Raw genomic sequence first — 13,270 nt, forward strand, 5'->3', positions numbered from 1 at the left:
AGTGGCTGCTAGTGGCAGGAGGTGATTAGAAGTGGCTGCTAGTGGCAGGCAGTGGCTAGAAGCGGCACCAGTGGCAGCAAGTGGCCAGAAGCGGCACCAGTGGCAGGGAGAGGTGTATCCCAGCTGCTCCACAGTCCCTGTGCTTGCCAGTGGCAGGCAGTGTTTAGAAGTGGTTGCCAGTGGTTGGAAGTGTTCAGAAGTGGCTGCTAGTGGCAGGAAGTGATTAGAAGTGGCTGCTAGTGGCAGGCAGTGGCTAGAAGCGGGACCAGTGGCAGGGAGAGGTGTATCCCAGCTGCTCCACAGTCCCTGTGCTTGCCAGTGGTTGGAAGTGTTCAGAAGTGGCTGCTAGTGGCAGGCAGTGGCTAGAAGCGGGACCAGTGGCAGGGAGAGGTGTATCCCAGCTGCTCCACAGTCCCTGTGCTTGCCAGTGGCAGGCAGTGTTTAGAAGTGGTTGGAAGTGTTCAGAAGTGGCTGCTAGTGGCAGGAGGTGATTAGAAGTGGCTGCTAGTGGCAGCAAGTGGCCAGAAGCGGCACCAGTGGCAGGTAGTGGCCAGAAGCGGCACCAGTGGCAGGGAGAGGTGTATCCCAGCTGCTCCACAGTCCCTGTGCTTGCCAGTGGCAGGCAGTGTTTAGAAGTGGTTGGAAGTGTTCAGAAGTGGCTGCTAGTGGCAGCAAGTGGCCAGAAGCGGCACCAGTGGCAGGGAGAGGTGTATCCCAGCTGCTCCACAGTCCCTGTGCTTGCCAGTGGCAGGCAGTGTTTAGAAGTGGTTGGAAGTGTTCAGAAGTGGCTGCTAGTGGCAGCAAGTGGCCAGAAGCGGCACCAGTGGCAGGCAGTGGCCAGAAGCGGCACCAGTGGCAGGGAGAGGTGTATCCCAGCTGCTCCACAGTTCCTGGTCCCCCGGGAGAAGCCGCCGCCGCAGAAGCAGGAAGTTGCGGGCACAGATGTGATTCCGGCGCGGGCGGGCGCGCTACGCTTTACTGCTGCGGGTAAAGTTTGTGTTTGGCGCGCGGTCTCGCGCCGCCGCTCCCGTGCAGTGGGACGGGGCTCGCGCCGACGCTCGGGCGGGCGGGAGGGAGCGAGGAGGCGCCTCGCGCTGCTCGGAAGGAACAATCAGTGCCAGGAGTGCGGGGAGCGCGAGCGGTGCCCACCCCCGGACCAGGAGGACCCCCGCGGACCAAGACCCCCCACCCCACCGGGCAGGAGCCGGGGGAGCGGAGCATGGAGCCCGGGGCTGTCCCGCTGCTGCTGCTGGGGCTGTGCGGTGAGTCTGCCTGGGGACCCCGGGGGTAGGAAAGTGAACTGGGGGGGGGGGCAGAAGCTGCACCCCCAGGTGTGGGCCAGGGGGTCCATACGCACTAGTCCCGGACTTTTGGCGCCTAAATTTGTTTACTCTATAAACTGATCCGCATCCCAGTGAGCCATATAGCGCCTCGCGCGGGAGCCGAGCTTCGAAGCCCTCCTGTAGGTGCCCCCGTCCCTATTCGTGGGCTCCGAACCCCTTCAGACACCTCCACGTCTTCGGCCCCCTCCGTGGCAGGGTCCCCTCTTCTGATAGATCTGAACACCCCCCTCCTGATAGGTTTCCCCCTCCTGATTTTTGTATGATTTTGTTTGTGATATACGTGGACCTCGGAGGGACTCACCTGTCTGCTGGTGTTGACTCCTAGACTTCTTAAGTTACACTTAGAACTGCTCATGTTGATCCCAGCGCCTCGTTAGGGATAGTAAGCGCTATATAAATACAATTACCCCGTCTGACTTCAACCCCTCCTTATTTGCTTGACTTACTCCCAACTATTGAAAGACTTGAACTGCCCCCTACTCCTCCCATTTGGATAGTCTTGGACCCCAAACACACTGATTGGGCCTCACCCCTTTTAATACACTTGGAGCCCCCCCTCTCAACTACCATTAAATGCCTTTTCGACCCCCCCCCCCCCCCCCCACACACACACACACACACACACTTCTTTGCTAGCCTTGGGCCCCTCAAGATGGTGCACTAAGGGGTAAAGTTGTCGCCTCACTCCTGAAAACACAATAGGTTGAACGCGGGCAAACCAAGACCGTCTTTGTGCTATGCGGGTAATTCGTGCAGTGGAGGCAAGAGCAAGATGCATGAACGAAAAAATGAGGCTGTCAAGATAAGAGCAGGACTGGGAACATGTCTCTTCCCAACATGGTGTGAGCTGCAGACCCCATTTAGATATGTTCTCTCTAATGCAACACGTGAAAAAACCGTTCCATAGCGCTTTTGTGTTCTCGGGGGACTAATATATCTCGTCTTGTGAGCAGCAGTCGTTTTATGTACCTTATGCACTCAGAAGGCAGCTGCTTCAAGGCGCTTGACACTTACGTTGGATTGGTGCTGAGTAGCATATGTTTGAGAAACAGCATCGCAGGGGGGGATGCAGGAGGTGAGATGGGAGGGGAGCAGCAGGGTGAAAGGTGGCGGATGGGGGAGAGAGAGATGTACAGTATAGTGCCGAGAGGAGTTACAGGCGCCACGAGAAAAGCTGCACCATATGAGAAGAAGTGAAGGCGCGTGTTTTCAGAAATTAATGTTGCTTTTATGTCCTGAACTGATTTCCTTTTCTCTGCTACTTTTTTGAAAAACCCTCGATCTCTTGTTCAGCGACTAGAAGCTAAAAATGGTTGATGTTGCTATGTTTAAGAAGTGGCACCTCTGCGTATTATGATTCTCCCGAGTAAAATTAATAGGAGAGGTCTTTGACAGTGCTGTGAAGCGGTCGTGAGGTGGCGTGCGGCGCTGTGCAGAATGTATGAACTCATTGAATACCTCCCAACCTGGGTGGCACAGGGTTGGCGTGGGGTTAAAGCTGCTCCTCTCATGCCAGGCCAGCCACTCCTCGCCCCCTCCCCTTTAATCATTACTACCCCCCCCCCCCCCGCTTCGTCATTCCCTCACTGGCTAAGAACTATCCCTCTTCCTCCCACTGCAGCGCCTCTTTCACCTCTCCTCCCTTCTGTCTCTCCTTCATCTGCACAGCCGGCTGCAGCCCCCTGCACTCCCCTCTCCTCTGCTGTGACTCCCTTCCTCGTCCTCTCTCGCTCAGTCACCCTTGCTTCTTCCTTCTACTTCGCGGCGCTTTGATGACTCAGCGATCTATGCGCGTGCCCACTTTATGGATCTGTATTTGACCCCATGATCACAGGCTCGAATCCCTAAGGGTCCGCTCGACCCACCATCATCCTCCCAATGTCGATAATATCCCCAGTAATGCATCGAACGCTGCACGTAACCATCCGGGCGTCTAATGTCTAAGTTATATGCCAGTGTAGTCGCATCCTGTCTGTTCCTATAGCACGATGTGTTTATTGAAATACATATTTACTTTCTACCTGTAGAGAACACAAGGTCGGCTTCTGCCTGGCGGACTGTTTCACCCCCGCCGATGTACAGCGCCTTGAAAGCCCGCAGTGATGTCAGAACTATAGTAAATAAAAACAAACTTTAATAAAATGAGCGCCGTGGTGTTGGGTTGGAGTGAACACCTGTTAGGTAGCGCCAAGACACCCAGGGGTGAGCACGTGCTGTACAAGTGTTAGTTTTACTCCTCTGCCCCCAGCTATACATTTGACCCCCACTCGCTTCTTCCTGGGCACACTTTACACCCGCCTTCTTGTTTCGTCATGTAGTTGATATTGTCTGTACTCTCTTCATCGCCCCAGCCCCTCCGTCCTTACCCCCCGTACCCCTCCTTGAACCAGCCCCTCTGACTCACTCCTTCACTCTCTCTGCCTGAGCCTCCCTTCCCTTTACTACTCCCTCCTGCTTGTTTTCTTTTTAGTTCCCGGACACGCCCCTTTCTGCTTTCTCATTCTTACACCTTTATTTTTTTTTAGCTTCCTCCATACTTCTCTTAATCTTTCCGTACCAGCCCCTCCTTCAACACCCGCTTCTGTCCTCTCCCCCACCCCCCCTGCAGTGCACTCTACCTGGCCGCCCCTCTCTCCCTCAGCTGCTCCGGAGGGGGCTCCCTGCCAGGCCCTGGTGACACCCAGTGTGTAGTCATCAGTCACGTGTGCAGCATCCTTGTGCTGTAACACACGTGGCGCTGTGTCCCACCCGGGGCCCAGGGCTGAGGTCGACTCACTGTCGGGGCACTGGCTTTTTGTGATCGTGCGATTTTCGCATTAATATAGTTTTGCCACATAATCTCTCGTCTGCCACAATTTTTGCTGATTTTAACAAAAAACAAATTTGGATGAAGCTCAGACGGTTCAAAAGTTACTAAAGTGAAGCGTCGCGTGCTGCCGCACAGTGGAAGGCCCTTTGGAAAGCTGGACTGGTCACTTTTCTGTTACTTGTTGCTATGTTTTGGTGTAACCAATGCCCGTGCAGTGTTGGAGTTTAAAAGTGACGACATAATGAAGAAGTACTATTAGAAAATGGGCTGCGTCATGCTACATAATTTGCCTTTCCTTGCTGCATGATTTATTCAACCCTGCCGCATAATTCGGCCCTCTCCTGCCGCATAATTCGGCCCTCTCCTGCCGCATAATTCGGCCCTCTCCTGCCGCATAATTCGGCCCTCTCCTGCCGCATAATTCGGCCCTCTCCTGCCGCATAATTCCACTGGCCCTGCTTATAGTTGTGGTGACACTGCGTGGAAGTGACTCCTGGGATTGGACTTGTGTAAACTATATGTGTAGGGCTAGGGGTGTAGTGATAGCGCCCCCCACCCCTCGCCCGCCCCCCTTTGATAGCCTAGGCATGCGTTGTTTAAACTTTGTGTGTCTGGTTTTGGGGGAGTGTGTGTAGTGATAACGCCCCCCCCCCCCAGACCCCAGGCAGCCTAGGCATGTGTTGTTTAAACTTGGAGGGGGTTAGTGATACAGTGACACCCCCCGCCCCCATTCCCTCCCCCAGCCCCTCTGATAACCCTGTGAGCCTGGCCTGGCTTCTGTTTCTCAGCCAGGTGTGTGGCTCACATTACAGCCTTCTCTGTGCCGGGGTGGAGGGGAGTATTCAAGTTCTTCACATACGCACCAGTTACACAGGCCACATCCGTTTTTGGTGGGCACAGGGAGATTACGCGATTTGCCCAGAATCACAGGATGCTGGGCTGACGCCGAGAGTCAAACCTGGTTCCCCAGCTCTGAGGTCTCCGGCTCTGACCTTTATGCCACATTCTCTCTCTCTCATGTTAAACTCAAGGTGTTTTCAGGGGAAGGGTGGAGTGTTGGGGTGGGGGGTGGGGGGGGCTACAGATTAGCACCAGCTGCCTCAGGTCCCTACCCATGCAGCCCCGCTCCTCCCCATCCTGACTGCCGCCTGCCCCTTCTCCCAGCCCCCCACTACCCAGTATTCCCTCTCCTCATCCCGCCGCCCGTCTTCATCCCCTTCTCCCCATTTTACTGCCAATTTTTTCTTCGGTCAATCAATTAAGGATTTATGAAGCGCGTCTCGAGGCGCTAGAGAGGATAGGAGCAAAAGCGCTGCAGCAGCGCTGGAGAGCTGGGCCGGGTACCCGCTCAGCGGGGTCGAGTAGTTCCCCCCCCCCGTCCCCGCTTTACTTCCCCCATATTTTCTGCTCCATTCCACCCCCAGTACTGCGTCTCCATACTCCCTCCTTCCGGTCCTACCTCCAGAATCCTCCCTCAAGCCGCCTCCAAGCCTCACCTGCTCACCAGGGCCCCAGCCTACTCCGAGCCGTGCTCTCTGTTAGTGGTGCTTGTACAGTCTGTGCACTGCTCTCTCTTACTGGTGCATGCACAGTCTCTGTTGGTGTGAGAGCGGTGCTCGCGGAGTCTGTGCACTCTCCCCGGTGGCCCTGCCCCAGTGACAGTCTGTGGTGTGTGTTGAGGAATGCACTCTGGTAGGAGAGTGGTGCAAGCACAGTCTGTACACTGCTCCCTGCTGGTGTGAGAGGGGTGCATGCACAGTCCGTGCACTCTCTCCCCGGTGGCCCTGCCCCAGTGACAGTCCTGGGGTGCGGTGCATGCACAGTCTGTACACTGCTCTGTTAGTGGGAGAGTGGTGCATGCCCAGTTTGTATACTGCTCCCTGCAGGTGTGAGAGCGGTGCATGCACAGTCCGTGCACACACTCTCCGGTGGCCCTGCCCCAGTGACAGTCCTGGGGTGCGGTGCATGCACAGTCTGTACACTGCTCTGTTAGTGGGAGAGTGGTGCATGCACAGTTTGTACACTGCTCCCTGCAGGTGTGAGAGGGGTGCATGCACGGTCCATGCACTCCCTCTCCGGTGGCCCTGCCCCAGTGACAGTCCTAGGGTGCGGTGCATGCACAGTCTGTACAGTGCTCTGTTAGTGGGAGAGTGGTGCATGCACAGTCCGTACACTGCTCTGTTAGTGGGAGAGTGGTGCATGCACAGTCCGTACACTGCTCTGTTAGTGGGAGAGTGGTGCATGCACAGTCTGTGCACTGCTCCCTTGCTGCTGTGAGAGCGGTGCATGCACAGTCCGTGCACTCTCTCCCCGGTGGCCCTGCCCCAGTGACAGTCCTGGGGTGCGGTGCATGCACAGTCTGTACAGTGCTCTGTTAGTGGGAGAGTGGTACATGCACAGTCTGTACACTGCTCTGTTAGTGGGAGAGCAGTACATGCCAGTCTGTACACTGCTCTGTTAGTGGGAGAGTGGTGCATGCACAGTCTGTACAGTGCTCTGTTAGTGGGAGAGTGGTACATGCACAGTCTGTACACTGCTCTGTTAGTGGGAGAGCAGTACATGCCAGTCTGTACACTGCTCTGTTAGAGGGAGAGTGGTGCATGCACAGTCTGTGCACTGCTCCCAACTGGTGTGAGAGCGGTGCATGTACAGTCCGTGCACTCTCTCCCCGGTGGCCCTGCCCCAGTGACAGTCCTCGGGTGCGGTGCATGCGGTCTGTACAGTGTTCTGTTAGTGGGAGAGTGGTGCATGCACAGTCTGTACACTGCTCCCTGCTGGTGTGAGAGTGGTGTATGCACAGTCCGTAAACTGCTCTGTTAGTGGGAGAGTGGTGCATACACAGTCTGTGCACTGCTCCCTGCTGGTGTGTGAGCGGTGCATGTACAGTCCGTGCACTCTCTCCCCGGTGGCCCTGCCCCAGTGACAGTCCTCGGGTGCGGTGCATGCACAGTCTGTACAGTGCTCTGTTAGTGGGAGAGTGGTGCATGCACAGTCTGTGCACTGCTCCCTGCTGGTGTGAGAGCAGTGCATGCACAGTCCGTACACTGCTCTGTTGGTGGGAGAGTGGTGCATGCACAGTCTGTGCACTCTCTCCCCGGTGGCCCTGCCCCAGTGACAGTCCTGGGGTGCGGTGCATGTACAGTCCGTACAGTGCTCTGTTAGCGGGCGAGTGGTGCATGCACAGTCCGTACACTGCTCTGTTAGTGGGAGAGCGGTACATGCACAGTCCGTACACTGCTCTGTTAGTGGGAGAGCGGTGCATTCACAGTCTGTACAGTGCTCTGTTAGTGAGAGAGCGGTGCATTCACAGTCCGTACACTGCTCTGTTAGTGGGAGAGTGGTGCATGCACAGTCCGTACACTGCTCTGTTAGTGGGAGAGTGGTGCATGCACAGTCCGTGCACTGTTCCCTGCTGGTGTGAGAGTGGTGCATGTACAGTCCGTGCACTGCTCTGTTAGTGGGAGAGCGGTGCATGCACAGTCCGTGCGCACTCTCCCCGGTGGCCCTGTCCCAATGACAGTCCTGGGGTGCGGTGAATACACAGTCTGTACACTGCTCAGTTAGTGGGAGAGCGGTACATGCACAGTCCATACACTGCTCTGTTAGTGGGAGAGTGGTGCATGCACAGTTTGTGCACTGCTCCCAGCTGGTGTGAGAGCGGTGCATGTACAGTTCGTGCACTCGCTCCCTGGTGGCCCTGCCCCAGTGACAGTCCTGGGGTGCGGTGCATGCACAGTCTGTACAGTGCTCTGTTAGTGGGAGAGCGGTGCATGCACAGTCCGAGCACTCTCTCCCCGGTGGCCCTGCCCCAGTGACAGTCCTGGGGTGCGGTGCATGCACAGCCCGTACACTGCTCCCTGCTGGTGTGAGAGCGATGCATGCACAGTCTGTGCACTGCTCCCTGCTGGTGTGAGAGCGGTGCATGCACAGTCCGTGCACTCTCTCCCCGGTGGCCCTGTCCCAGTGACAGTCCTGGGGTGCGGTGCATGCACAGTCTGTACAGTGCTCTGTTAGTGGGAGAGTGGTGCATACACAGTCTGTGCACTGCTCCCTGCTGGTGTGAGAGCTGCGGATGCACAGTCCGTGCACTCTCTCCCCGGTGGCCCTGCCCCAGTGACAGTCCTGGGGTGTGGTGGATGCACAGTCTGTACACTGCTCTGTTAGTGGGAGAGCGGTGCATGCACAGTCCGTGCACTGCTCCCTGCTGGTGTGAGAGTGGTGCATGCACAGTCTGTACACTGCTCTGATAGTGGGAGAGTGGTGCATGCACAGTCTGTGCACTGCTCCCTGCTGGTGTGAGAGCGGTGCATGCACAGTCCGTGCACTCTCTCCCCGGTGGCCCTGCCCCAATGACAGTCCTGGGGTGCGGTGCATGCACAGTCCGTACAGTGCTCTGTTAGAGGGAGAGTGGTGCATGCACAGTCTGTGCACTGCTCCCAACTGGTGTGAGAGCGGTGCATGTACAGTCCGTGCACTCTCTCCCCGGTGGCCCTGCCCCAGTGACAGTCCTCGGGTGCGGTGCATGCACAGTCTGTACAGTGCTCTGTTAGTGGGAGAGTGGTGCATGCACAGTCTGTGCACCGCTCCCTGCTGGTGTGAGAGCAGTGCATGCACAGTCCGTACACTGCTCTGTTGGTGGGAGAGTGGTGCATGCACAGTCTGTGCACTCTCTCCCCGGTGGCCCTGCCCCAGTGACAGTCCTGGGGTGCGGTGCATGTACAGTCCGTACAGTGCTCTGTTAGCGGGCGAGTGGTGCATGCACAGTCCGTGCACTGCTCCCTGCTGGTGTGAGAGTGGTGCATGCACAGTCTGTGCACTGTTCCCTGCTGGTGTGTGAGCGGTGCATGTACAGTCCGTGCACTATCTCCCCGGTGGCCCTGCCCCAGTGACAGTCCTGGGGTGCCGTGCATGCACAGTCCGTACAGTGCTCTGTTAGTGGGAGAGCGGTACATGCACAGTCCGTACACTGCTCTGTTAGTGGGAGAGCGGTACATGCACAGTCCGTACACTGCTCTGTTAGTGGGAGAGCGGTGCATGCACAGTCCGTACACTGCTCTGTTAGTGGGAGAGTGGTGCATGCACAGTCCGTACACTGCTCTGTTAGTGGGAGAGTGGTGCATGCACAGTCTGTACAGTGCTCTGTTAGTGAGAGAGCGGTGCATTCACAGTCCGTACACTGCTCTGTTAGTGGGAGAGTGGTGCATGCACAGTCCGTACACTGCTCTGTTAGTGGGAGAGTGGTGCATGCACAGTCCGTGCACTGCTCCCTGCTGGTGTGAGAGTGGTGCATGTGCAGTCCGTGCACTGCTCTGTTAGTGGGAGAGCGGTGCATGCACAGTCCGTGCGCACTCTCCCCGGTGGCCCTGTCCCAATGACAGTCCTGGGGTGCGGTGCATACACAGTCTGTACACTGCTCAATTAGTGGGAGAGCGGTACATGCACAGTCCATACACTGCTCTGTTAGTGGGAGAGTGTGCATGCACAGTTTGTGCACTGCTCCCAGCTGGTGTGAGAGCGGTGCATGTACAGTCCGTGCACTCGCTCCCTGGTGGCCCTGCCCCAGTGACAGTCCTGGGGTGCGGTGCATGCACAGTCTGTACAGTGCTCTGTTAGTGGGAGAGCGGTGCATGCACAGTCCGAGAACTCTCTCCCCGGTGGCCCTGCCCCAGTGACAGTCCTGGGGTGCGGTGCATGCACAGCCCGTACACTGCTCCCTGCTGGTGTGAGAGCGATGCATGCACAGTCTGTGCACTGCTCCCTGCGGGTGTGAGAGCGGTGCATGCACAGTCCGTGCACTCTCTCCCCGGTGGCCCTGTCCCAGTGACAGTCCTGGGGTGCGGTGCATGCACAGTCTGTACAGTGCTCTGTTAGTGGGAGAGTGGTGCATACACAGTCTGTGCACTGCTCCCTGCTGGTGTGAGAGCTGCGGATGCACAGTCCGTGCACTCTCTCCCCGGTGGCCCTGCCCCAGTGTCAGTCCTGGGGTGTGGTGGATGCACAGTCTGTACACTGCTCTGTTAGTGGGAGAGCGGTGCATGCACAGTCCGTGCACTGCTCCCTGCTGGTGTGAGAGTGGTGCATGCACAGTCTGTACACTGCTCTGATAGTGGGAGAGTGGTGCATGCACAGTCTGTGCACTGCTCCCTGCTGGTGTGTGAGCGGTGCATGCACAGTCCGTACACTGCTCTGTTAGTGGGAGAGTGGTGCATGCACAGTCTGTGCACTGCTCCCTGCTGGTGTGTGAGCGGTGCATGCACAGTCCGTACAGTGCAGTGCACAGTCTGTGCACTGCTCCCTGCTGGTGTGTGAGCGGTGCATGCACAGTCCGTGCACTCTCTCCCCGGTGGCCCTGCCCCAGTGACAGTCCTGGGGTGTGGTGGGCACGCGCCAGATTAGAGCTGCCGTCTGTGTTATTTTAAGGTCCTCGCGAGAATGCCGCCCCCCCCCCCCATGTCAGGGGATAGAAGCTCCCAGAATCCCTCGCGGCAGTGAGGGGAGGGGGCTCTGGGTGGTACATCTGTCTTCGGCATACCTGGGGATCCCTCCTCCCAGTGGGTCTGTTCAGGGGTCGGTGGGGCCGGGTCCCCGCCCTCAGTACCAATAGAGTCGCGGTTCTTCACCTGGTGCCTTCGGACTCTGGGGGTGCCACTCCCATTCAGGGGGTCCTCCACCATTCACCACAATCATATCAGAATATTAACACAGTATATATCTGTGCACAGAACAGCAACATGTTAACATAAAGTTTTAAAACACTTCACAATTTGTGAAGGAATTCTCAATTTGAGACTAAAAATGAAGCTGATCCCTTGTGATTCGTGAGTACAGAAAACAGATCCCTTTAAGGGGGGACCAGTGCCCCCCAGCGAAGCTCTGGTGTGCCCCGATGAAAAGAGAGCACATTGGGAGCAAAAAACACATTATAGGGCCTAGCACACCACTTTGCCTTTGAGAAGGAAGACCAAATTTGCAAAAGGTACAACCTTCCATTACAGTTTCAATTTTCTATATTTTTTGTGCTGAATCAAATTCCACAATTAGCCTGCCAGGGTGTGGAATTACATATAATATCTGCTTGTGCAAGGGACATAAAGCCTCAGAATTCTTCTTGGCCTGGTTAAAAAACAAATAAAAAAAACAAGTATTTGCAATGCACTGGGTCTCGAATTTAATCGAGTTAGAGCTATTAGCGTTGTACATTCCTATCTGGACTTTTCCTGACACTGAAACTTAAAAGTAAAAAAGCAGACATAAGCGAGCCGATTCAAAGCGCTGAAAGGAGAGAGACAAAAGGAAAACGAAGTTCGCTGGCAGTCAAACTTATCGCAAAAGTGCGATTATCCACGTGAGGGGCGATGGCCAAGGCGGTAACAAAACCATCCCTAAAGCATTTACCAACAAAAAGGATTTTTGAAAGGCAAGCCCATGAACGAGTGACAGTGATGGGCGTGCGGTGGGCGTGGTTAAAAGCCCAGAAACACACCAAGCGCTTGCGCGCTGCTAGGCTCGACCTTGAAAAAACAGCATGCCCTTTCATGTAATGCGTTGTGATGACAACTTAAGGCACTGTTGTTATTTTATCATAGCTCTGATAAATCATTATACCAGGCTTTAGATATTAGCAGGGCTCTAATTTTGCCATCTTTCCGGAAATCCACACACACAGTTTGGAAGGAGTTGGGAAGCAGTATTCCCAGTTTTGGAATACGCTGAGAATCCGTACGTGCCTGCTGTAGGGTATGTGCCAGGATTTCTGTGATCTTTTTCCATACTGGAAAAGTTTGGATATTTACTGCTGACACTGGCAGGAGTAAAACTTTTCTAGGTGGATAAGGGGGGTGGTTTGCTGCAGGGGCAAAATCTCCCATCAGGTTTTCGTGTGAACAAATATTGAATAAAATATACATGTCTCTTTGCTTATTTCAAAAACCGAAGTCGGGAACTTTTGCTGGGAGTGTGGTTTCAAGGCCCACGTCTGTAAAATCTTCTAAATTCCAGGCGTACATATGAAACAGGCAAGAACATATACCGCTGGGTGTAGTTCTGTGACTTTCTATTAGAGCTTGGCTTCTAATTTATTTTCATGTTGCCCAAGATGGTTTTACAATGATTCTCTGTTATTAAATTTTACTAAATGACTCGAAGAAATGCTATTTAAAACTGCGGAATAGTTTAGCAAAACAATTTTTGAAGCAGTAACTTTTTTTTGTGTGCTTTTTATTTCGAAATATCAAACTAATTTTGCTTTTGAGCTTCTGCCTGTCCTTGCATATAATGAGGGCGCATTCTGGGAGCCCTGCGCGTGGCATCGAATTGATACTGTTTGTGGAGGTGTACCCACATGTTTTACACTGGAACATTGTCAGCAGTGCAAGCTGAGTTTGCAACTCTGCATTTCCTCGGAGAGATGACTCTAAATGTACAGGCCTTTGCATTAGTGAATCATATGTACAAGCATGAACCATTTATACATATTTTAGGGCAGGCGCTCCTCTTACGCGGATCATAAATCCATACTGTGTTACTATAAACCGGCAGTGACGGGGTTACTGTTGCAGGGGTTGGAGCCTGTGTCCAGTGGATCAAATAAACATGGAAATGTGTTGTCTTTGACCCCAAGCAGTTTGTCCAGAGTGTCAGATGATCGGAAGTACTTGCCCAGTAGTTAAAATAAACATTAAAACTTCTTGTCCTTGGCCACAAGAAATATTTCCAGGCTGTCAGATGATAGGAATTACTTATCCAGTGGATAAACTAAACATGAAAAGGTGTTGTCTTTGAACCCAAGGAATATGTCCAGGCTGTCAGATGATAGGAATTACTTGTGCACTGGATAAAACAAGCATGCAAACTGGTGTGTGACCCCAAACAATATGTCCAGGGTGTTGGGCGATGGGAGGTCCACATCTTTGTGTATGCCTGTTCCTGTATTTTTATATATTGTTTTGCGGTTGAAATAGTACAGATCATTTTGGCCGTGGTCCCTGGCTCCAAGTAGGAACTGAGTGGGAGACCACATAGGACAAAAGGTAAGGGACCGCTGCCTTAAGGTGACATCTGTAATCACCCCTCAGAGTGGAATTGACCCCCCCCCCCCACCACAACGTAGAAGGCAGCA

The 13,270-nt window shown here is 54.6% G+C and overlaps 1 protein-coding gene across 2 annotated transcripts in view; it reads left to right on the plus strand.

The window, feature by feature from the left end:
* The first annotated feature begins 681 nt into the window (after window positions 1-681).
* The window catches only part of PTGFRN (prostaglandin F2 receptor inhibitor), a 378,388-nt gene continuing 365,799 nt past the window's right edge, over window positions 682-13,270 (plus strand). The window contains exon 1 of one of the 2 annotated variants that reach the window (XR_011194649.1): window positions 682-1,262. Coding sequence is in view for 1 of the 2 variants with exons in the window: in XM_069202804.1 (XP_069058905.1) it covers window positions 1,220-1,262 (43 nt within the window). In the remaining variant the exon portion in view is untranslated. The remainder of the gene's footprint in view (window positions 1,263-13,270) is intronic. The other variant, XM_069202804.1, reaches the window with a different exon arrangement.

Source organism: Pleurodeles waltl, chromosome 8, assembly GCF_031143425.1.
Source record: "Pleurodeles waltl isolate 20211129_DDA chromosome 8, aPleWal1.hap1.20221129, whole genome shotgun sequence".
NCBI classification, from domain to species: domain Eukaryota; kingdom Metazoa; phylum Chordata; class Amphibia; order Caudata; family Salamandridae; genus Pleurodeles; species Pleurodeles waltl.